The following is a 27,018-nucleotide window of genomic DNA, read 5'->3' as shown; positions in this document are numbered from 1 at the left end:
ATTTTTCTTCAGTGCATGTGTTTTGGTGAAATAGCGAAATCGGTTTTGAAATCATGATTTCACCTGATTTTACCCATTTTTGATTTTTTCAAACAATTTAGCATGCAAAACATGTTTCGACTCGTAAAATCGTATGATTTTACGAGTACAATTTTATGAGTCAAAATGTGATTTTAACAACCTTGGGCTCTGCTATCCAAGTCCTGGGTTTTGATTTATTTCTTTGCTAAATTAACTAAAAGCAATCATTCACTCACTTCATTTTCATCAAGATTTCTTAAGATTTTAGTCTTCATTTTGGTTATTGATTTTTTTAAAGACAAATGCAAAGAAATTTTATAAAATGAAATAACTCGAACAATGTTGAAGGTTCAAGAGATGGATGTAAATAACAAGTTGTCAGAAGATACTTAAGGGTGGTTGCAAGATCTTAATAATGTTGAGGAAATCCTCTACTGCAAATTCATAAATAAAAAGTTGTTATAATTAGATTTTACATACGTGTCCTTCCATGATAAGTCATCTTCTTATGAGCATTTAGAATATATTAACAATTTAGTTCTAAACTTGCTTGTCATATAAGATCAATACTTCTTGTACTCAGATCTGTCTTTTAAAGGCTTAACATGACTCATAAAAACCAATATGGATACAAAGAAAATGACAAGAGTTATAAAAATAAAATGCTTGTCTTTGATTCCTAAAAATTTATTGTTTATAGTCTATCAGTGGTCTATATATAAGATGATAATGGGTTTACTACAATGAGTTAAGCCCTGGTTGTTGGTTTAAACATAACCATTATATAGTTTGGTAATTTTTTACCACTCTCAGTTCTTATCCTTAGTGAATTGACAATTCTAAGCATTCTTGATCACAACTCGTGACTAGTTGTTGATCAAGTCAAGTTAATGAATGATTTATGAGCTTATGTTTAGCCCATTAAACCTAACATAAATCTTAGAAGATGTTCATGGAAGGTGCCTTGATGAGGTTCGTCTAAGTATCACTTGCATTGCAATATTTACTGAATAAGATTGATATTCTTAATTCTAGCATAAGTAAAAATTATGTTGAAAGTTCTTAGTACTAATAATTTGATGTTGGTGACCATACTACGCTAACTATCAAGAAGAACTTCATGACTTAGGGTTCAAGGATTTCATCAACCAAGCTCTATACCATGTTTTCAATATGAAAAAAAAAAAAAATTTTGGTTTTTCTATTTTTAAAAAAATTAGTAAGGAAAAATAAAATAAAATAAAATATATATATATATATATATATATATATATATATATATATATATATATATATATAGAGAGAGAGAGAGAGAGAGAGAGAGAGAGAGAGCTAACTTGGAAAACTATAAATTAACTCTGAATCTCTATATAGGGAATTTCAATAATGCGGAGCTTGAGTGTATGCATCAGGGGTGGTGTTATAAAACACAAGTTGTAATGGGAAATGAAAGATAGGGTAAATTATAATAATATATACTTAGTACTCATAGTAATTTTTTAAGATAGATAAAAAGAAATTTATAAATTAAAAATGACAGTTGAGATAAAATACTCATTGTTAGTAAAATTAACTTTTTTACTTTAGTCTTTAATTAGAATTCATTCATTCATTTATTTATTAGTTAATATATTTTTAAAATTATCGTATTTATATAATAATTAAAAAAAAAACAATGATGATGTCTACATCCCTTACATTTGAAATTAAAATACAGTTATACCTGAAACATATACTGTTATATCGTGTCAAAGAATCAATTTAACCCAAAAACTTAAGCGATTAAGTGAGACTTAAAATATGATTTATTTTAAAATATAGTCCTACCTGAAATATATCTTTCTTTAGAAAAAGCTTTTTAGATTTGAAACTTGCATAGGTCTACATTACCTTGTGTTTAATTATTTTTTATCAAACAAATAAGAAAATAAGAATGATGAGATTCAAACCAATTCAACCTAAAAGCTTGATCATTAAGATTCTAATACTATGTCAAAGAACAAATTTAACCCAAAAACTTAAATAATTGAATAAAATTTTAATATATAATTTATATTATTATCTAATATACCAGTGCACAATATATTTAAAATCTTAAGTTTCGCCATAAGAAAATAACAATAATATTTTTTATTTGATAGAACCAAAATAATAATATTTTATAACAAAGCGAGAATCTATTTTTACAATATATTTAGTGTAATCGGCCCTGAATACATCTAGGGCTGAAATTAATGGAATCCTCCCATTAATTTAAAAAGGAAAAGAAAGAAATTGAAATGCTCAAATGTTTTTTATTACCACTTTTATTTTGCTACAGAAGGAAACAGTAAGCAGAGAGATCAGGCACTTGCGAGCAAACACTGCTCCAGAAATGTCAGCAAGCGATAAACTAGCCTCGCCAAGTAAACGATCTCAGTATTCTACTACATGCCTTGGTGAAAACAAGCAGGCCAGCTTCACTGGTGATTCGGCACTTTTATGTAACCCACATGTGTAGAATTTGCAACCCTCGTCAGAGTTTGCAGATCATAAGCAATCCAACACATAGATGTCTTTGTGTTGTAAAAGTAACCTGAACACTTGCAGTCACTGGAACATTCCTTCTCACAATCGTTCTCCTTCAAGGGTCCATTTCCTTTTCCATACTTGCTCATGGAATGATCAACCCCTTCTAGTTTATAGTAATGGAAGTTCTTGTTACATACAGTCACCTTCACAGGTTCACAGCTCTCGGTCCAGTTCCCGAGCCCATTTGGTAACGGGCAACCAACGCATTGGCTGTCCTCACAGAGCCCAAACTTGCCACATTTCTCTGGTAATTGACACTCACTTTCCCAAACACCTACATCTTTGGAGAAAAGAGTGAAAGTCACGTCCCAAGAAGCTGAAGTTTCCTGGTTGTTGAAACTGTAGACTCTAAGATTGCCATCTACCCCAAGCCGGAGAAATGACAACGTGCTGTTGAAATCGGGCTTAGAGAGCAAGGGTCCACCACCGGTAGAGAACTGAAGACTCAGGTCATTAGCCGAATTGATTAGCCTCACATATTGTAGACGCCCTTTCTGTATACTAAACAAATCAGATGTGTAGTAGACGTATGGCTTGGGAGAGTTTGGACTCTTATAGTACATGGCTATTCTTTTGGGTTCTAATACCAGACTATAGGCTCCGTTTGTGTTCATTTTGTCAGAGGCTCGACTCACAAGCCTGGTTACGGCTCCAACACGAAGAGATTGACCCACCAAAAGAGTATCAGTGGGATAATCAAAACTTTGCCAGATGAAATTGCCCTTAGAGTCATGAAGCACCATGTTACCATTCGGTAGCATTTGCAACCCTACAACACCTTTGTCGGCAGTGTTGGTTTGCCAAGCAACCCTGCCATCAGCATCGGCCAAGATAAGGTTTCCGTCCTCACCAAAAGTGAGAGTGGCATCTTCACCAACTGGGTTGCCTCGGTTGGCTTCCCAAACAAACCGCCTCACTGCCGGTGACCTCCTCGTACCCATACGTATTGCGAGAGTGAATGCATTAGGGGTGGTGTTATAAAAGCAAACTTGGAAAACGGAGGTAGAGATGTCCAGGGCACGAAAATCTGAACGGTACTCTGAAATGGCTTCCGCCCACTCTCCAGTATTGACTTTCTTAAATGTGGAATTTGAAGGGACAGTAGATTGGGCAACGATGGATACTGAGAAGAGCAAGAAAAGAGAGAAGAGCAGTGACCGTTCCATAGAGGTGGAAGATTGCATCTGCTTGTCTATGTAGCTCCCAAGTGGACTTTATATAAAACCAGGCAGACACACCGCCCTTTATAGCGCGGATGAGGATGACATATTAGTAATTTGAAGGATGAGGTTCTTTGACTATTTGTACATCTTGGTGTCAAGAAAACATCTCAAGTCAAGCACATGTTGCTTTTTAAATGTTGCTGGGCTGATTACTGCGATTCATTCTAGAGAGACAGAGCAATTTTCCAAAGTAAGATCAGTTTTTTTTTTTTATTTTTTTTTTTTTTTTTTTTTTTGACATGGGTTTACGTGGAGTCCTTGTTCACCACCACATCTGTTATTTTGCTGGCTATAGGACCTCTGCTTTATATCAGGTTAGATATTTTTTTTCCAACGACAAAAAAATAAAATAAAATAAAAATATTTAGACTTTTTCAAAAAAAAAAGTTTTTTTATATAAAAAATTCTAACTATAGATGAAAAAACTCATGTATGTAATTAATTAAATAAATTAAGAATTATTTATATTGATAAATAAAAAATTATTAATAACAACTAAACATGAAATTGAAAAAATTATGAGATAAATACATTAAGTTATTTGACCTTATCAAACTGAAAAAAAAAAAATCTCGAGTAAATCCGAGTTAATGTGATAAACATGTAACCTGGATAATTAAAAGTAACCCAACCTAGGTTGGGTTAACTTGCAAAGCCCTAGTGATTTAGATCATGAGATCGAGATAACCCGATATAATTTTTTTTTTGAGAAAAACCACAAAGCCAATTCGTTTTTTAAATAAAATAATAATGTTAAATGATGAAATTAAAAAAAAATGAATAAAAACCAAAAAAAATTTCGACCTACACTTCAACATTTCAAATCTATGATTTGGATTCATTAGATAAGAAACAAAAAAGATCTTAAATACAAAATGTAATTAAAAAAATAAAAAAAAAATAAAAATAAAAAATAAATGAGGGCGACAAAAATATTTTGATTGGAGGTTTTTCCCTCTTGATAGCGGCAACAACATCAAGATATAGCCTTACCATACTAGCCTCCTTCTCTTACTAATTACTCCTCTCGATCACAACACCACCTAAAGAAGAATTAAAACCAATAAGAAGAAAAATCAGAAAAAAAAAATAAAATGAAAGTAAAACAAACTATTTGTGTGTTTTTTTGTTTTGTTTTGCAAGTGATGGTGTATTGACATCATCGATACATATAAATGTTGATTTCTTTCTCCTTAAAATAAAAAAAAAAATTATCATCACAAATGAGCAATTGAAAACAACATGGAGTGATGACTCAAACTCTAGCTTAAATGATGAAGAAAAACATTTTAAAACATGTGCATGAAAAATTCAATGAGCAAACATGTGTTTCATGGAAAATTAAAAGCGATAATGAGATAATCTCTTCGTACGATGAATTTGATCTCTTATAATGAATTGCATGATGAATTTGAGATATTGTATGATGAATTTGATCTCTCATCCATGGAAATGGTTATTAAATAGTGCTTGCTTAATACATATGACCGGAGATAATTCATTATTATCAAGCATTACAAAGATTAGTGATGGAAAAGTCACATATGAAGACAACTAAAAAAGAAAAGATCATTTGAGCTGACAATATTAGAGATAAATCATATCTCTCATCAATAGAAAAAAAGTATTTCTTGTAAATAGTTTGAAACATAATTTGCTAATTATTTATCAATTATATGATAAAAGCTATGAAATTATGTTTAACCATGCATATTACTTAAATCATTGAAAATGATAAAGTTCTATTTGATGGTAATAGAAAAGAAAATGACAAGGTTAACCCAAAGATGAATAAAAAATGTCATGGTCTCAATATCCAAAAACATATTATAATAATTCTTGATGGCATCTTTTTTTTTTCTTCGTTGACAAAAAAAAATATTGCTAGCTAGTTGTGGGCTAGTTTATGAACTATTATATAATGAAATTTTTTTTTTAATAAAAAAATAAAATTATTAAACTTAATAGAATTTATGATATGGGTTATAAATTTGATGGATTAAGATGTGAAGACCATGTCAATCTAATATGTTATCATTTTAATATTAAAAAAATATTATTTTTATTTTTTAAAAACTAAATCATGTTTTTTATTGGTTATTAAAATTATCATTATACAATTAAATTAATTAGATTATATTTACAAAATTATATAAACTAATTTTAAATTTTAATCAGACTAGACTAGGGTCGGTTCAATATAATTCAAAATTAATCCTCGTGGTCGAGTTTAATTTGTATTATTTTTTATTTTTTTTTATTTGACCTGTGGCGGTGGCCAGAAAACTAATACTAGTCAATCTATCTGGAATGACAGCTTGGAAGATGGAAAAAATAAGAGATGTAGGAGGCAGGCTACCTATCCCTTTTAACTTTCGCTGACATAAATCATCATTGGTCTCGATTGATGTCTTTAAGAAATCCATCAACTTGGTCCTTGGCCAAGCTGTTTTTGGAAAGTTCTGACCAAGATGTCCAGCCATTAATGCAAAATTAGTAATTAATGGTGAGGTTTTTTTTTTTTAAAACGGTAAAATATTTTTCAGAATTAACACAACTTGAGAAAATAATTTTTAAATTAGCACAACAATTAATAAGTAATAAGTGCAGATAACGAATGCAAGATTAGGTGTTTTGCGCATGTAGTGCATGCATAGCTCAAATTTCAATTTTCTTCTAAAAAATCAACATGCATCTTTTATAAACAATCAATGAACATGAAATATGAGTAAAAATAATTTTAAAAAAATTACATGAAAAAAAAGGGATAAGAGAAAAAAGAAAAGAAAAAAAAAAAAATAATATTGAAGACACATTAGAACTCTAATAATAACACTCTCGATATTATCATAAAGATAATGAATTCATAAACATCATGAAATGTTATTTTTGAAATTGATGATGAGATGCTAGTAAGTAAGCATATTGTTGTTTTTAAATGGCATGTGTGATTCACGACTAGTTTTGAAGTTGGCTTTTCATAATATCTATAGATTTATCTTATTAATATCTTTACGAAGGTATTAGAAATATTTGTAGCTCTAATATGTCTCCAACGCCTCATTCTCTTTTCTTTTCTTTTTTTTTTTTTGTTTTTTTTGTCATGTCATTTTTTAGTCATTAAATTTGTTTATTTCATAGCATTAAATGTTTATAAAAATTGCATGGTTATCTTTTGAGAGCATGGAATTAATTTGGAAGAGAATTGAAATGTGAGTTGCACAAATGCAACATGCATATGCTATGGTATATTAATTATTGTGCTAGTTTAAGAATTTTTTTCAGTTATATTAGTTTAATTTATTTTTTCTTAGAATGCTAGTATAGTAAAAAACTCTTGGAATGGACTATTACCCTCATACTAATCCAAAAGGGAAATAGCTAGGTCCCTGTCTCACTTTTTTTTTTTTTTTTTTATTATTATTATTATTATTATGTGGGTTGTTCCGTAAGTTTTGACCAAAAAACCGACAGATTGGATCGTACCCAATCTTCTTTGACCAAAGTTGGGTTTCCCTTGTCAGATGTCTATCAGACTATCTCACCTTAAGTTTCAAAAACCACTAGCTGATGTGTTGTCTGACACTTTCTTTTTTGCCTTTGAAACCAGCATCAACATATCTAGTATATGTTGATTGATATAAAACTATTTTTCTTTTTCTTTTTTGACTTCTTTTATTAATGAAAAAAATAAAATACGAATTCATTCTTCAAGAATAAAGTCGATTTTTTCATTATAAAAATAAGAAATATGTTAATATTACAACTATTTTTCATAAAAAATCATAATCATAATATATAACAATGATCTTTTGTAATATTATATTCTAATTTTAGAATATTAATTTTATTTTATTCAAATTAAGATTCTTATGAAAAAATTATATTGTTAGCTCAAAGAAATCTATATATTATATTTATAATATAAATTAAATTTATGATAATACATACATACATACATATATATATATATATATATATATATATATATTAGTACAAAGAAATTTCTAAATTTATAATCCATTTCCATAGTACTAGTCACAAATTAATAATCTAAAATTTAAAATTCCATGCTATAAGTACGCTAGTTCCAAACCAGGATAACTAGTTTACTAGTAGTCGTCCATCAGAAAATAAATTAACAATGTAAAATTTATCATCATGTCATATAAAATTTTCATTGATCATAGAGATGATTTAAATATATAAAGTTTAAAAAATATTCAAGGTGTTAAACACTTACCTGATATTTCTATCCTGCTAGTTAAACTTTTTGCTGAGTGGTTTCTATAACCTTGTCTACTCATGTAGGTTCATTTTGTTACCAATTAAATTACTACATCAGTAATGTCACCACATTACCAATTTAATTTGTATTATTTAATTATTTTATCAACAAAACCACCACACAACCACTTTAATTATCAAATCAACACTATTAACTCATTACTAATTTAATTACTTCACAAACAATATGACCACACAACTCATTTAATTATCAAATCAACAATATTAACTAATTACTAATTTAATTACTTCACAAACAATATGACTACACAACTCATTTAATTATCAATCAATAATATCAACTCATCATTAATTTAATTACTCCATCAACAACATTACCACATAACTCATTTAATTATCAATTAACAATATCAACTCATAACTAATTCAATTATTTCATCAACAACATTATCACATAACCTATTTAATTATCAATCAACAATATTAACTCATCACTAGTATAATTACTTCATCAACAACATTACCACATAACTTATTCAATTATCAATCAACAATATCAAATCATCTCACAACTAATATTATGAATTGCTAAATCACAATTCAAACCAAATAAACATATTTATATTATATGCATATTTTATACCATTTTGATTGGCCATGGGTGGTTAATATAGGTATGTCTTCTTCATTGATTTTTTTCCTACTAATCTAACACCCTTATACTAGTCATCCAAATAATGTTATCATCAATTATTGATTCAATATTTTCATTTTTTTTCTAGGCCGAAACCCTTTCTCAAGAAAGGGAAGGGAAATAATATTTTTCTTTAATTTTACAAATTGAAACATTATCCACTATTATTTCATTTATTTAAATATTAATTCATCACAATTTCATAGATTAACCCAATCAACCTCACAACTCATACCATAATTATACACTAACACAATTAATAAAATCTTAATACACTAAATTGATCAATTTAATTAAGAGGGAATGATTTGTTACCTTCTAACTTTAAAAAATAAATAATGACAACCTTGAAATCACCACAAAAATTTATTTCCTCCTTCCCTTTTTATTTTCCTTTCAATGCCGCCCCCTTTAAGGAAAAATTCTTTGTTCCCTTTTTCAAGATTTTCTTGTTCAAACTTTTCCTAGTATACTTTAATCACTAGTTCTATCTCTTTTTTTTTTTTTAATTGTTTTGGATGAATCTTGATAATGTTTCACTCAATTTCTTCTCCCCCTCAAGCCCTAACATGGCTGGCTAAATATAACTAAATTTCCACTCTCTATTTGTTTAAATATTTACAAGTTTTTCTCCCCTTTTCATTTAAGGACTTCCTTGTTTTGTTTTAAAATAATTTGGCCCAAAAGTTTGACTTATTCAATTTCATCTTTGTCCAACATTAACCTCCTTAAATAATAATTTCTACTCCATTAATTTCTATTATTTATTTATTCATGTTTTTTTAAATTTAAATCAAAATACATGAATTTACCTAAAAGTTACCGTTATACTAGGAAACCAAAAAAACTAATTATAGATTTAATTTTATCTTTAAAGAAAATTCTACCTTGGTAATCCAAGAATTTTATTCTTTCTTCCGAAACTATTAATTTTCCACTTTATTTATTTTTAAATGGCGACCATGTGAGAACTTCTCTTTATGGAAGGTGTTTCATAATTATTGATTTTCCCATAATCATTTGATTCCTTTAAAATACCTACCTTATGAGAACTTTTCCTTTATTGAAGGCAATCCATATTTATTTATTATTATTTTTACTTGCCAAATATATAATATTATGTTAATTCCCTATGATTTGGTAATCTTTCTTTTCATTGTTTGAGATTATGCTACTTATTAATTTTTTAATCTTGACACTTCATTACAAGATTTCACAATTTTACCGACAAATAGATTTCGTCGGTATGAGATTCAGAGTTCATTGATAATTTTTTTACTGACTAAATTGGCGATGAAAATAGTCGTCAGCATACCATTCGTCGGTAATGCATTCCATCACTAAGGTTGTTGGTAAAAAAAAAATTTACCGATAGTTTTACAGACAAAAATTATGTGCAAAAAAAAAAAAAAACTTCCCGCTGGAACCTTACCAATGGATTTATTCTATCGGTGATTGTAACATATATAGTAAATATTTTTTAGCTATTGGTGAAAGGCCGATGGATGGTATCCGTTTGTAAATTCATCGGTGAGTGTGCATTTCCACCAAGCTTTTGTGAAATGCTGATGGATACAATCCATCTATAAAGTCATATGTGATAGTGGCATTTCTCACTCTGTGTCAAATGCCGACGGATACAATCTGTCGGCACATCCTCTGTGGGTAGTTTTATTAAAAAAAAAAATTATTTAGAATAAATAATATAAAATTATATAAATTAATAGTAAAAAAACCAATTATGCAAATAAAATTTTATTAAACATTAAGAAAAAAAATAAGTTAAATAATATTCATTATAAATTGAATGTGTTTCAAAAAAAAAAATATTAAATTAGCATAATGACAGAGGAGGAGGAGGAGGAGGAGGTTGGTTGTTATACAGCCAAAAAGGGGGTGAACATATATCACCACTCTGTGAATTCATGTTCATGACCATTTGTCGGAGTTGTTTATAATTTGCCGAGAGTTGCTCGTTTTTCTTGGTGAGATTAGCCGTGTGTTGTTTCAAGGCCATGATATCCTCAGTTTGAGTGCTTGATACTGATTTGGAGCTCCCAACGGTTGAGACTCTATGGGCCAACCGCAAGTTTTCGGCTGTAGTGTTGGAGAGCCTGTACACCCGATTTTTATCGAGTCCACTGAAACGATCCGACCTCCATCCACAAATCCTGATCGAAATCCGGATGGGTCGAAGGATTGTCCCCATATCTCTCCCTCAACCAGCTATTATAGGTCTCTTGAAAACGAAAAAAGAAATCATCATCATCATATTCAATTCAATAAAAATAATAACTTATGAAATAAAATGGTTGAATGAACATACCACAAAGTGTTGAGTGCGGTTGTCAACGAACTATTGCACCCTCTTTTGGCAGTCTTGACTCCGTACGTGCGTCTCAACAAACAGCTCCATTGAGTTCGGCTCACATCCAAGAGACGTATCTTGTAATGAAAAAAATAATAATTAAGTAACAACAAATTATTTAACAATATATTTCATTTAAATTAATTTTACCATTTGTTTCACATGTGCAACAAACATAATGGAGTCACTAGTGTGCGTTGTCATCGAGCCATGAATTGGCTGGTTCCGATTGCCAGCACTAGACTGTGAGCGTCATGTGAACCACTTAGACATCACGTGCTCAAGATATTGCAGCCATATATTTGCCGAGATGTATAGCGGTTTGAAATCCATTCAAATTGCCACGTCGTTCCAGCCTTGGAGACCTTTATCTCTCGCGTTTTTTTTTTTTTATCTTTTTTTGTGCTTCATACCAAAAATCATGCAACCTACTTCCATAATGAGAAATTAGATTTTGAAATATAAATTTTTTTCAATTTTTTTTTTATTGTTTTCGATGTTACCTAGTTATCACGTGATTTTCCCACTCCCTCCTCACAACGTTATTTTCAATGTGCATAACGTCAAGGTTATAGCGGAGCAGATTGGTCTTCCAATAAGGAAGCTCCCAAAAGATACTTCGCTTTACCTAATTATAGATTAAACCAAAACCAAGAAACTTTTGTTTACCTGATTGAAGACCAAACACAATGTCACCGTACTATGATACAACATCATGCAATTCTTCACCAGAAAGACACGGGGATGCAACTTCCTTTTCAACTCTGCCAACAAAGAAATCTTTTATGTTTTTTTTGTACCTGTGATTTGGTGGCAAGAAACGACGGTGATAGTAAAAAAAAGAAGCTTTACCTTTGTTTGTTAGCATGAATGCATTGTTGTTTTTCATGCAGTATGGACATGCTAGTTTTCCATGCGTGCTTCAACCAGAAAGCATTCCATAAGCTGGAAAATCATTGATAGTCCACATCAAAACCGCCCTCATAACAAAATTTTGTTTCCTCAATATATCATAAGTCAAAGTTCTAGAGGACCATAACTTCGTCAACTCATCAATCAACTTAACATAGGTTGATAATTTTTTTTTTGTAAAATGGGCTTTTTATTTTTTTAATTGGGTTATTTTAATCTCATAATCTGGATCGTTAGGTGAGATATCCTGAACTGACTCGACTCTAATTACCTAGGTTACAAGTTTTTCATGATAACTCAGGTTAATTAGAGTTGGTATTATCTTTTTTTTATCGACAATAGATGAATTAATTTTTTTTAAGTGATCATGATAATATGAGAAAAAATATTTTTTCAAAAATAAACAAATAATAAACTTTAATTCACAACCTATTACAATTGAAAATTTAAGTTAAACAAAGATCTGTGACGATAAATTTTAAATTTAATTTACTTAACCAAGTTTAATTATATTATCAAAATATCTTTTGTGCTCTTAATATTCTCTTTTATATATTTTTTTAAAATTAATCTGACCAAGACTGAGCGTGAACTGGTATACTACGAGACATTCCATATTGGATGCCCGAAACTAAAGATAAAAATAGAAGTTATAGCAGTGGACGCATGTCTCTGCCACTAAACGCCAAGGCCATGGCGGCTAGAAGTACATGATGGCTATCCTTTATTGCGATTCCTTCCATTATTTTTGAGATCTTTGGACGATTCAGCTCGATTTGTTTGGTTTTCAGTAGCAATTAAAGCCATGAGAGAAGAAAAGCTTCATGAATTATATGAGTTCCGCATCATCTTCCTGCCTGAATGTGTGAAAATCATTTCTGCGATCATGGCTATTATGATTTTTATGTGATTGTAAATAATTACAATCAGTGAACTGATTACATAATCACACAGGAGCACTCAAAAAGAAACAAAGATAAATAATTTGGATTTCATAGAATAGAGGGCAAAAACTTTATTGACCAAAGAGCACACCGTTATAGAACTACGTGGGCAATAGAAGACAAAAGAACAGCAGCAATAATAATGTTGATGGATGACAATTTCAGAAAACCTTGTCGTGAAGAGAACAGGTCTAAAATGATTTATTAAAGCCACCTTTAACTGCTATAAAAGGGAAACCTGCAGGCCTTGATTTCACATGTTCAAACCATTCCATCCAAGAACCTAATTAGAAAAAAACAATGTCTTCCCAGCTTAGAGTCTCTCTTTTGGCATTGCTCTCAATCATTTCCATAATTGCACAGGCTACAGCAGTGAGTGTCCCTCTATCTTCCACATTTAAATATGTGAATGAAGGAGAATTCGGGGATTATATTGTAGAGTATGGTGCAAATTATCGAGTCCTAGATCCTTTCAATTCTCCTTTCCAGCTTTGCTTTTATAACACCACCCCTAATGCATTCACCCTTGCTCTGCGCATGGGTACCGTCAGGTCTACATCAACAATGCGTTGGGTATGGGAAGCCAACCGGGGAAACCCTGTTGGAGAAAACGCCACCCTCACCTTTGGAGAGGATGGAAACCTTGTGCTGGCGGATGCTGATGGCAGGATTGCTTGGCAAACCAACACTGCTAATAAAGGAGTGGTTCACTTCCAAGTGCAACCCAACGGTAACATGGTTCTTCAAGACGTAAAGGGCTACTTTATTTGGCAAAGTTTTGACTATCCCACTGATACCTTGTTGGTGGGTCAGTCTCTGCGCGCTGGAGGTGCAGCTAGGCTTGTGAGTCGACGCTCTGAGAAGCAAAACTCAAATGGAGCGTATAGCCTGGTAATGGAGCCCAAGAGATTGGCCATTTATTACAAGAGCCCAAGCTCCTCAAAATCCAAGCTTTACTACACATCTGATAGGTTTACTGTTAAGAATGGTCGTTTACAATACGTTACATTCCAAAGCGAACCCGTGACAGAGGAGGGATTTTCCTATGATTTGGCTTTGGAGTTCTCTACTGGAGGGAATGCCATACTCGCTACACCCAAATACAACAGCACATTGTCATTCCTTCGACTCGGAGTAGACGGAAATGTGAAGGTCTACACTTACAATGATAAAGTGGACATAGGGGCCTGGGAAGTCACCTTCACTCTCTTCCCTGGTGGTAAACCTTGACCAATCAAGTTGCTTATAATTAAATTCTACTCATGTGGGTTACATAAAGGCTCCTAATCAATAAGAAAAGCTAGTAAAATGGGGTCACTGTTATTTTGTTCCTTAGATAAAGATTGGAAGGTTTTTTTTTTTTTTTTTCTTAGTTGATTGTCGACTACACTAATAAATGAGATTTTTGTATTTTAGAAAGGGTACGCCCTTTCTACAAAAATTTGAAAGGAAGCCTATAGTTGGCCAAGAAGAATAAAAAGGAATTGAATTGTTGTTCTTGACATTGTTATGCTAGGATATAGATAAGATAGTTATTGATGAATGCATTATGAAGAAAAACCTGAATGGATTTTTGGTGTTTTTCCCTTATACAGGGGGGTGGGGGTGGGGGGGCGAGTCTTATATTCTTTGAGAAGATGGATGAATCAAGTAGATCGACATGTATTTTTGTACTCTTATAATATATGATGAAATTAAAAATGGAATACGAAAATGGAAAGAAAATTGTTGAAATGTATTGTTAAAGAAGCCAACCTTGAAAGAAATGAAGAAGAAAAGGGGACCAAAGTTGTTAATAAACAATTATGACCATGTTATATGTATGAATTACATAATGAGATTGATGATCATATAAATGAATGGGGATGTGTCTAAGAAAACCTTAAGTTTCTGCAATATTGATTTGAAATTTGAAATCAAAATTCAATTAAATTTTGGAAGAAGTTATTTGACTGTTAGGGAATTTGAACTCTGAGAATATAATATATACATGATTGATATGCATGATTTGAGAACATGGTAATGAATTAAATTGTTTTAAGGAATGAACTAATAGGTAAAATAGTTGTGCATGAGACTAATTATTTAAAATATTTTGTAATTAAATGCAATAACTAAAATATTTGGCTGATACATGTTCTCATCCTAAGGCTGATTAGTGAACCATTTCCTTTTACTTTTTATTTAGGTTTAACTATGTAATTCATATGGTATCAAAATAATATATAACATAATTCTATATATTTTTGGATCATATAACATATAAATTCACATCTTTATATCGCTAAAACTAACTATCTATAATACTTTTGATTATTTTTTGAACAAATATTGATGCATATGTTGATGTAAACAACATGTTTTGTGCATCATAAAAATTTATATATATTTGGAAACCCTGATTTCAATGAGATGAGATAAGGTTTAGGATGATTGAATCATGATTCGTGTTGATAAATGGTGATGAGAAAGAAGTTTGTTGATAATTTAGCATGATCTAAATATAAAGAAAACTTTATTGAAATTTTGATAAGTTTATAAATAAATAACTAGAATATACCTTTAGAATGAATGAAATTAAAAAGAAAATCATCATCATTTCAGGATTAACCTAAAGGATAGTCATGTGATTATGTATTTAAGAAATTGTGGTTGTTACATGGGAGGCGCCTACACTCTATGGGCCACTCCTATAGTGCCTCATAGTGACCAAAAATAGCTAACCTCCGTGTCATCTAAAGCATCGAGTAGCAACTCATTCAATGGGACACCACGTATAAGGTGGTTCACAATAGTTTAGCGTTAGTTGAATTTTTTCTCTCCTCTATCATTATCTCTCCTGTCATTAAACTTCATGCTAACCCAGCCAAAGTCCTCCCATTTTGTTTTTATTTGTAGTTCTCATTTTTTTGGTTGCTTTATATCTGTCTTGATTTTTTATTTTAATTTTATTTCTTAATATTTGATGCTATATAATTTTTATATAAATTTTAGTTTTTATTTTTTTATTGCTATTTTTAAATCCTTTTCTTGATTATATTTGTTTTTCAATTCCATCCACTTATTATTTTATTTTATATTAAATTTGATCCTTATTCTTTTAGTTGTTTTTTTAATTGATTTTTTATTTTTTAATTTTATCTTCAATATTGGATTGGTTGAAAAATTGAACTTCATAATTTTTTTAATGTGTTGATCCTAGTCTTATGACTTAGGCCACTGTTATGAAATTTTAACACGAATTGACTTTGATTTTTTTATTTTATTTTTCACATCAATTTATTTTTTTAATTTTATCATTTAATATTAGATTTATGAAAGATCAAACTTCTTTATTTTTTTTGGCCTAGCCTCATGACTTGGGTTACGAATTTGTCATACTAACTTGGATTGACTCAGTGATTTTTTTGTCATTTTGTTTTTTCAGATTTCATCCTTTAATATTGAATTATCTTAAAATTTAGCTTTATAATTAGGAGTGTTAACCTATTGGTTAACCAATGTTCTCTATATATATGTATAGGGCAATATATAATAGTAATGGTAGAGGTTACACATAAGAGTATGACTATAATATTTCCTATATAGTATACCTATAATATTTCTTATAAGTGCATTCTAAAATAAATTGTAAACAGTTTGCCTAGTCTTTACATGATTTGGTCCTTATTGTTTCTTCAAGTCTCCAATTAAGTTATTGCCAATGAAAATCTTGCAATTCAACTCTGTCTAATAATTAATTGAAGGATGTTTATTTTGGGTGTGTATATATATATATATATATAGATATATATTCTATTTTTGATGTAATTTTACTTGAGAGAGGTACACCCAGTAGATTAAATAGATTTTGTATCAAATAGAAATTTGATTGGAAGAGAACACAGAGAGGCGTCCACGGCATACGCATCCTATTTGCTTAAATTGTGAGTTCTTTGAGGACATTAGTATACATAGTATCTTTATTATCCTCCGATGTTAATTTTGAATTTTAACATGAATTTTCGTAAAAAGCAGAGCATCCCATTCTCAAGAACTTATTTGGAAAAGAGATTAAGATTTCGAATAGCTCTCAAGAACTAGGCAGGTTGGCACTCAAGTACCTAAGCCCGCCAATTATTTCAGTCTATATCATTTTTTTGTGCTTCATTGTTTTCATCACTATTAGATAGACAAATTATAGGTGGTATTACTGTTATTACTTTTTGCCCTCCTTTTCTTTTCTACAAGAGCGAGAGCTTTTGTTGATATTTAGTGATATTCTATAGAAATTAGCGCATAGATCAATGGACAATGGACTTGGAATGGAAGCAAATAAAGAACAGATAGCAACGGAGAGGGGGATGTTGTCTGTGAAGTGAAGACATAAGTGGATGATGAGCAGTAACGTTGAGGTACAGCACATAGATGCTGTTTAATATTGTGGCTGTGGATGAGGTTCATCCGCTGTTATAAATATTATTGTTTGGTAATGATCTTACCACAATTTTGCACTGATAGATCCCATCATTAATTGTAGTACAACCACAAGTCTATAAAAAGTAGCTCGTAACTGCTTCTGGTAAAGAAAACCCATAAACAATAGAGCCATGTTTGCATAGACATTTAGTTGAGTTTTCTGCATTTAGTCGTTTGTTATAGACATGTTTTATGCATTAACGCTGAGGTACAACAACATTTAGTTGCATTGACATCAAACTTCTTCAGTTTGAATGCGATCATTTTGAATCCAACCATTACATCTTTCAAGTAGAAGGGTTGGTCAAACTATGCATGAGAAATGCGATCGTTTTGAATCCAACTTTTTTCAAGTTTTTCAACTATGAAGCTGAGTTCGAGGAAGGCATCTATGAATCAAATTTGGTGGCTAACGAATTCTTTTTTCAAATTGAAGTGGTGGTGAACAATCCAGATTGCATAGGTGGTCCAATTCCAGTTTTTGAAGAATAGATCCAATTTACAGCAATATTTAGGTCATTATTCGCTTGTTATAAGCTTTAATTAATAAATTATATGTGCGTAGAGCCTTTTTTAGTAATTATATGTGTTAGCAGACCACGAATTGTATCGGTGGTAACTACATATGCTAAGCATAATGCACATGACTACTGTTTTTTTTTTTTTTTTTCAATTTAAATCCAATTTGATTGATGATAGCAGGTCAAACAACATGCGTTGTCCAGTGTTTCAATTATAGGGCAACTGTGTTGTGGATGTATTCAATTTGGAGCAAGGATCTTGAAACTCTTCTTTTGCAATAAAATAGTGATTACTCTGTTTAAGGGGTATTTAAAAGTGTGATAATGGTTTTTTTTAAATTATTTTTTATTTAAAAATATATTAAAATACATTTTTTATTTTAAAAAAATTATTTTTAATATTAACACATTAAAATGATATAAAAACATATAAAAAATAAATTTTCATAAAACACTATTTAGAATATAGTACTTTTTAATGGGCGACTATTAATGACTTCCTCTAAGTTTATTTTTTATTTATTTATTCAGCTATAAGAGTATTTCAATAAAAACTTTTATATTATTAGAAATTAAATCCTTTTGTACATTTAAATTTCTCTTCATACATTTCTAAAAACTATACTCTCCACATAGATTTCGTGCATTCATCGGAATCATCTTAAAAAAGCATTCTCTACCTACATTCTAAGTAATTTAATAAATTTTACCTTAAAATGTGAACTCTCAAAAAATTATTTTTTGAGAGAATGAACAAACATTATTAATTAACCATCAAGAGAACCTTGGCTTAACTCCTCTTATTTATATAAGAAAAAATAAAGGTTAAATAGATTAGGTTTAGACGTGCATCTACAGGAAAAACATGTTAATATTATAGAATAAGATTCTAATATAGGATGTTATAATCATTATAGTTACTGCAGTGTTCTGCTGCCTCTATATAAATAGGAAGGTTGGCTAAGGCACAACCCAACACATTCCATTATTCTCAACTTGGTATCAGAGCTACAAAACCCTAAAATAAATTAAACCTACTTTTCTCCCAGCCTCCCAGCCTCCCTTCTTCAATGGAACAGCTGCCACATACATCAAATTTTGCAGCACCAGTAGTCCAGCTTTCTTCTTCTCCGACAGTGCAGCCCTCTTCTCTTGCAGCGGCTCCTTTGCTTTCTTCTGCTGTGTCACCGCCTCGATTCTCCTCTGCCATGGCTGGTGAACGCCTCCTCTTGCAGCCCACGTCTGCTGCCTCTACTGCCGCAAGCATTATCTCCCTTTCTCACACTCATCAAGTCATCTCCCTCAAATTAACAAACACCAATTATTTATATTAGCGTATGCAAATGCTACCTTATCTCCTAGGCCAAGGAGTTTTTGGTTTTGTTGATGGCTCCAACACATGTTCATCAACACATGTTCTTGCCCATGATGGTATCTCTCTTCAGGTAAATCCGCTTTTTCAAACCTGGAAACAACATGACCAACTCATTCTAAGTGCTCTTCTTTCCTTCCTATCTATGGAAGTTTTGCATCTTGTTGTTGGCTATCAAAGTTCTTGTTCAGCTTGGGGCACTCTTGAGCAAAATCTCGCTTCCACCTCCAACTCTCGTATTATGCAACTTCACGGCTCTCTTCAGGATCTTCGACAAGGTGATTAATCAGTAACTCAATTTATGCAAAAAGCGAAGGCCTTATTTGATGAATTGGCCGCTGCTGGTCGACCAGTTTCGCTTGAAGATTTCAATTTATATGTGTTTAGTGGTCTTCGGGGAGAGTTTAAAGACTTAGTTACCAGTCTTATTACCAAGGCTGAACCTTTATCATATGCAGATCTTCACAACCATCTCCTCACACATGAATTTCTTCACAAATCTTCTTTTGCCATACATGCTCCTCTGCTGTCTACACCCAGCATTCCATCTTCTGCTCTTGTTGCGCAGCGCCAGACTTTTGGCAATTCTGGCCGCAGCAGGGGCCGTTTCAACAGTGGTTGGCGTCCCAACCAGTCCAACAACAGAGGCAACCAATTTGCTAGCTCCAGACCTGATCACCGCAGCTCCCAAAACTCCTCCTTTGGTGACAATAGGCAGGGCTGTTGGCAGCGCAATAGGGGGCAGAATCCACGCTGCCAACTGTGTCAGAATTTCAGTCATACAGCTCCCCATTGCCCTCAATTCCAGCAGCGAGGTTATGGCCAACAACCTACTGCCAACCTGGTGCAGCGTAATCTCTCCTCAACCGGTTCTGTTGATTGGTTTCCAGATACCAGTGCCAATCAACACGTCACACCTGATCTTGCTACCTTGACCGCTTTAGAATCGTATTTTGGTAATGATAATTTGCATGTTGGTGATGGTAAAGGCCTTCCTATATCTTATCTTGGTCATATAAAAATATATACACCACATCGTTCTTTCACCTTATCTAATGTTCTTCATGTTCCTGCAATCACAAAACCTCTGCTCTCTGTTAAGAAATTTTGTCTTGATAATAATGTTTATTTTGAATTTCACCCTCGTGTGTTTTATGTCAAGGATTTCAACACCCATAAAGTCCTCCTCTCAGGTCAGAGTAAAGATGGTCTCTATGCCCTGACCAAGTCTTCCGTCACGTCAGTTCCTCAAGCCTATTAGTCTCCCTGCACTTCTGCCTTTGTCGATTTATGGCATCATCGACTAGGTCATCCTACTTCACGTATTTTTCAATTGTTAATCTTGAAAAATAAGATCATTTGTAACAACAAACGTCTTAATTTTCAATGTCAAAGTTGTCCTTTAGAAAAATTATCGCGTTTGTCTTTAGGATCTACAGGTCACAAAACTTTTGCTCCACTTAAATTAATTTTTAGTGATGTATGGGGCCTTGCTCCTCTTTTTTCTTCAGATGGCTATCGTTATTTTGTTATCTTTGTTGATGCTTATACTAAATATGTATGGTATTATCCTCTCGTTGCCAAGTCTGATGTTTACTCTGTTTTTCATCAATTTCAGACTCTTGTCGAACGTCAATTTTTATTAAAAATAAAATCTGTTCAAACTGATTGGGGTGGTGAATACCGAAAACTATCCATATTTTTTCAGACCATTGGTATTCATCATTGTCTGATTTATCCCCACACTCATGAACAAAATAGAACAGTAGAGCGTCGTCATAGGCATATTATGGAAACAGGTCTTACTCTTTTAGGACAATGTAAAGCACCTTTTCGATTATGGAATTATGCTTTTGAAACCTCTGTTTATCTTATAAATCGCATGCCTACTCCTATTCTTGCCCATCGCTCTCCGTTTGATTGTTTATTTGAACGGTCTCCTGATTATCATTTTTTGCATACCTTTGGGTGTCTCTGTTTTCCTTTTCTGTGTCCATATAATAATCATAAATTGGATTTTTGTTCCTCTCCATGTGTGTTTTTTGGATATAGTTCCTCGCATTTTGGTTATCGATGTCTTGACATTGCATCTCACCATATTTATATTTCCCGTCATGTCCGCTTCCATGAACATGTGTTTCCATTTGATAATTCTGAACAGATTGCAAAGGTCTCCACCATAATCCCCACCCCACCCGCTACTGTCACCCTCCCAAATCTGCTAAACCACCCACCGCTACCCACTTTCACTAGCCACCCAAATAGCCCACAACACTCCACTTTGCCACTCCAAACAGCCACCCAACCACAGCCTCCACCCATCCCTTGGCCATCATCCCATGCTTGTTTATCTAACCCTTATGATGCAGGTTCAGATCATCAACTGGTCTCCTCTCCTCATGGTCTTGGGGCACTTTCTAGTCCCTCCTCTGCTTCACCCTTCCTGGCCAGCACTCCTGCAGCTTCAGTCTCTACCTCCAGCCCCTCCTCTGTTAATAGTCTTGTGCTTAAGGCTGCTTCTTTATCATCCTCTCCCACTGGTCTGCAACTTATGGTTGATTTGTCTTCTTATTAGCTGCCACAGGTCTCCTCACTACAACCGTCTTCCCCTGCGTCTCCACCAGCACACAACAGACATCCTATAACTCTTAGACCGCGGCAGCCGAAGACAGCTAATCTGGTTGCTTCCGCTACCGCTACTTCTACCTCCACACGGGTATTGTATTCTCCCTCTTCTGAGCCTTTTGCATTCTCTGATGCTGACCGGTATGCAGTTTGGCATAATGCTATGTGTGATGACATTGCCGCTTTACGCGAAAATCGCACTTGGTCTTTGGTTCCATTTCATCCTTCGATGAACGTTGTTGGTAGTAGATGGGTATATCGGATCAAATGTCGTGTTAATGGTAGTATTGAGAGCTATAAAGCGCGCCTTGTTCAACATAAATATATTCTTGACATCCTCACCCAAGCTGGTATGACTTCCTGTAAACCAATTGATACTCCAGTCCCCCCTTCGAAAGTCATTTTATTACCGGATCATTCATTCTCTAATCCTACACGATTTCGTCAAATCATGGGTGCTCTTCAATATCTTACCTTCACCCGTCCAGATATATGCTTTGCTGTTAACATAGTCTGTCAGTTTATGCATGCTCCTATAGATTCTCATTGGGCCGCTGTCAAACGTATTTTACGCTATCTTAAAGGTACGGCATCTTATGGTTTCCATATCACTCGAGGCTCCTCTTTTGCTCTACATGGCTTTACAGATGTAGATTGGGCTGGTAGTATTGATGATCGCAAGTCTACGGGCGGCTATCTTGTCTTTTTTGGTCAGACGCCGATTTCTTGGAAATCCAGCAAGCAACGCACTGTTGCTCGCTCCTCTACTGAGGCTGAGTATATAGCCCTTGCTGATGGTACAGCTGAAGTCATTTGGCTTCAATACTTGTTAACAAATTTGCAAGTTTCCTCAATCTCTACCCCTACCATTTGGTGTGATAATCTTGGTGCTACCTATCTCTCAGCAAATCCTATCTTTCATGCTCGTACTAAGCATGTTGAAGTGGATTATCACTTTGTCCGTGACCGTGTTGCCAAGAAAGAAATTCAGATTCGTTTTGTTCCCTCTCGGGATCAACTTGTCGATGTCTTCACTAAACCGCTTCCTGTTGCATCCTTTACTGCTTTTCGATTCAAGCTTTGGGTTGATCCCCCACCCTCAGCTTGAGGGGGCATATTATAGAATAAGATTCTAATATAGGATGTTGTAATCATTATAGTTACTCATGTATCTATCAAAATATGATTCTAATATAGAATGTTGTAATCATTACAGTTACTGCAGTGTTCTGTTACCTCTATATAAATATGAAGGTTGGCTAAGGCACAACCCAATACATTCCATTATTCTCAACTTGGTATTGAACTCAGAGCGAAGTAACCGTATAAGGTGATGGAATATAACAAAATTACTACCCTTGAACAGAATATCATCAACATGAAACATGTTAATAATAGTAAAATCATCCTCTGGGCGTAGCGCGAAGCACACGTAAACTAATCTATGCATTGTATTCATCTGAGAACGGGTCACATATCCTGACATGTATCTAGTTGCTTCCAATAATAATAATAAAAAAAGGCAGAAGGCTGATGATAGTGATAGATACTAGAGTTTGTCATTTCTATTTGGTAATTGTGACACCTATTTAAAGAGTGAACACCGCAAAGCCACGCCTACTCTCCTACACCAAGTATTTCCTTTTATCTGCCTGCCTCCTTTCTTCCTTCCCTCCTTCTTTGTTTCTCTGTCTGTCGCATTGCTTCTAATGGACATGGCACGGAAGCTAATGCATGCCTTGCAGTATGATAGCTATGGCGGAGGCGCCGCCGGTTTAAAGGTTCTATTCTAAAACAAAAACCTGCATATTTGTTAGCGTAATTATGTCACTTTTCTGTGATGGCCAGTACTTAGCTGGTTCTGTATTACTAGCTAATTGTTAGGTTATGGAAATGAAGGTTAGATTTTTGTTTCTGGATTAAATGTTGTGATAATAATAACAACACTGAATTACAGTTTATTACTTGTGAGGTTTGGTCAGATTCTTTGTTGCCGGATGAAAAGGCATTGATGTATGAACTACGGGTTACTATTATATAACTAGTTTCTCTTGCTTCTTGCAGCATGCTGAGGTTCCAGTTCCTAGTGCCAAGAAAGACGAGGTTTTGCTCAAGTTAGAAGCAGCTAGTCTAAACCCATATGGCGCGCCCTTTTCTGCCTAGAAGTTTCCCTTACATCCCCGGTAATTCATCACTTGGTGTGGATATATTTTGTGTGTGTAGGATCTATTCTACTAATTATTTTACACTCTCCAGTTTCTAACCGCAAGCAAGTTATTCTTGATAATGTTAGTTGATTGCATGATTATCTTCCTTTGGGTGCTTAAGCATAATATTTTTTTGGATTTTAAGTGTTCGACTGTTGCATCTTAACTGATTTTAAAATGGGATTTATTGTTCCTTTGTTTACCATTCAGAATGAGAGAACTTTGAAATACAATAATCTTTTATGTTATATGACTTTGTGAATACAATAATCCATGCTCAACAGTTTCAAATATTTGCCTGTGATATCAAAGTTTTGGGAATTTTTGTTCTTCTTGGGTATTGTTTGGCAGATGGTTTCCTTTTCATAGTTACACTCTTTCAGTTCTGATGACCTGTGGGTGATTTAGTTGGTGTGGTTCGGGCAATCTAAAAGCTTAAGAAGAGGGTAGTTGCAGTCACTGCTCTAGGACTTACACCATTCTATCAGTTCAGTGGCTCACACCATAACTTTGAAAGCGAGTATAGACGGAGAAGCAACTGATTTAAACTATATTCCCAGCACCCTTCCCAAAGATAGCTCGTGATCCATGTGCATAACATTCTTTGAATCTCATACTAATAAATTAATTTCATAGTCTTAGCAATATTCTGTGTTTGCCGAGCATGCATTCACACACACACGCCGCATTTGCTTTTTGGCTGCAAAAATCTCTATCGCAACAGCCCTTGATATAGCGGGAGAGGTTGTGGCGGTTGGACCAGGAGTTGAAGATTTCAAAACTGGTGACAAAGTTGTAGCTGTGCTTGGCGCCTCTGTAAGTGCTCCTTCATTATTATTTTTTTCCTTGTCTTAATTTGTAGTTTTTCAAATGATTTACGTTGGTGAGGCATTACCTTTAGTTTATCCTTTTCGGTTTAATGGCTATGTACACAACGGGAGCCAACCTTCCTCTCACATAATCCTATGCCTTAATGACATCATTGTAACTGCTCTTTTTGGCTAAAGCAAACAGGTCAAAGCCTTTGATGTTTATGAAGTTCGAGTTTTACTAGTTTGTAATATTGCCAACTGGAGGTGCATTATGGAAATTATTTTGCTTAAATGCCTTGCTCCTGGATCTTGTATAACATTAACTAGTGTTATGTAAGAGTATGGACATGGGACGTAATTGGCACCTGCTGTTAATCTGGTTGCACACATATGGAGAGTAGTGCATTTTAGCATCTGGCAATCTTATGTGTTTTTGGTCTCTGAATTTTGTTTCGTTCTGCTTCTTTGATTAAGTGTTTTATGTAATCCTAATATCAGAGTGGAGGTGGACTAGCTGAATTCGCAGTGGCTAAGAAGAGCTTGTCGGTTGCAAGGCCACCTGAAGTTTCAGCAGCTGAAGCTGCAGGCCTGCCTATTGCAGGGCTCACAGCTTACGAGGCTCTCACCAAATGTGCTGGGGTCCAGCTTGATGGAAGTGGAATCCAGAAAAATATTCTGATCACTGCTGCCTCAGGTGGCGTGGGTCACTATGCAGTTCAGCTAGCAAAGCTCGGAAACACTTATGTGACAGCCACTTGCGGGGCTCGTAACCTTGAATTTGTCAGGGACTTGGGGGCTGATGAGGTTCTGGATTACAAAACCCCTGAAGGAGCAGCTCTGAAGAGCCCATCTGGTAAGAAATATGATGCTGTGATCCACTGCGCACCAGGAAGTCCAGGAATTCCATGGAGTACTTTTGAGCCAAATCTGAGTGAAAATGGGAAGGTTATACGTACATATATCTCCTAGCCCCAGTACCATGATTACTTCTGCTGTGAAGAAACTTACTTTCTCCAAGAAGCAGCTAATACCGCTGCTTCTTACTCCCAAGGGTGAGGACCTGAAATGTCTTGTTAATCTGGTAAAGGAAGGGAAGCTTAAAACAGTGATCGACTCAAAGCATCCATTAAGCAAGGCTGAAGATGCTTGGGCTAAGGTTATCGATGGTCATGCAACTGGGAAGATAATTGTGGAGCCATGAATGAAAATAAAGTGCTTGACTTGTTAAAATGTTTGTATTATTATGAGTTCTTGCGTTGACCATGTAGATTCGATGGTACACACAGCTGAAGAGACATTTTACGATGTGCGATCCTGCACATCTTTTTTTTTTTTTACTTGATATATCTGTAAATGATAGGGTTTGGGTTTGGATTTCATCACTATATATTGTTTACGTTTGTTCCTCAATGTTGAATGCCTTTTTTATGTGATAATATTATTTATTTAATTACCTGAGACCGTTCCTCAGGGGCCAAATATTGTAGGTGCCCCTCCAACGAGTTAAAATGAAAACAGAAAATTGTTTTTACTCGGCCAAGAAAATTGAAATTTATATTCCTGCCTGAATCGCGCATTTTGATTATAGTTTTAATTAACGATGTCAATGGTTATATAAGTAAGCGTCTCTTCTTCTCCAGCGACAGCTCCAGAGTTCCAACCATTCCTCCTCCGCAGTGCAGCTGTGAGGCTCCATGAACACTTCCAGCAGTGGCATCTCGTAGAATCAGCTCTACACTGGCTCGTCAGTAGCTTCTTCATCAGTAGCACCGTGGACCTCTCCAAGCCCTGCACAGCACCGTGAACAAGCTGCAACTCCAGCGTTCCAGCCTCAGCTACTTGATAGATCGCGACGCGCAAGGTGAAACAGTGAAGAACGACTAGAAATAACCCAACAGAAAACAGAAGTGGAGGGGAAGTTTTGGCCAGCCACCACCTTCGTCATCGCCCAGACCAGATCTGTCACTGTCGTCGGCCGATATCTCATTATTCTACCGTTGGATCAACTTGATTTTTGGGTATGTTATGTGTCTCCATAGTTC

General features: G+C 33.8%; 2 protein-coding genes and 1 pseudogene across 2 annotated transcripts; 2 read left to right on the top strand and 1 right to left on the bottom strand.

Moving 5' to 3' along the window:
* Positions 1-2,130: 2,130 nt before the first annotated feature.
* On the bottom strand, positions 2,131-3,824 carry LOC118043395 (epidermis-specific secreted glycoprotein EP1). Its single transcript, XM_035051360.2, has one exon. It carries the CDS (start codon positions 3,774-3,776, stop codon positions 2,481-2,483), a length of 1,296 nt encoding a protein of 431 aa, XP_034907251.1. The 5' UTR covers positions 3,777-3,824; the 3' UTR covers positions 2,131-2,480.
* A 9,405-nt stretch (positions 3,825-13,229) lies between these two features.
* Positions 13,230-14,481, top strand: LOC118043393 (epidermis-specific secreted glycoprotein EP1). Its single transcript, XM_035051359.2, has one exon. It carries the CDS (start codon positions 13,282-13,284, stop codon positions 14,209-14,211), a length of 930 nt encoding a protein of 309 aa, XP_034907250.1. The 5' UTR covers positions 13,230-13,281; the 3' UTR covers positions 14,212-14,481.
* Positions 14,482-23,586: 9,105 nt separating this feature from the next.
* Positions 23,587-26,386, top strand: LOC118043392 (chloroplast envelope quinone oxidoreductase homolog; annotated as a pseudogene).
* Positions 26,387-27,018: the final 632 nt, after the last annotated feature.

The sequence above is a fragment of the Populus alba genome, chromosome 1, assembly GCF_005239225.2.
Source record: "Populus alba chromosome 1, ASM523922v2, whole genome shotgun sequence".
Classification (NCBI taxonomy): Eukaryota; Viridiplantae; Streptophyta; class Magnoliopsida; order Malpighiales; family Salicaceae; genus Populus; species Populus alba.
Note: the sequence above shows the minus strand (reverse complement) of the source record. Positions and strands in the feature narration are given on the sequence as shown.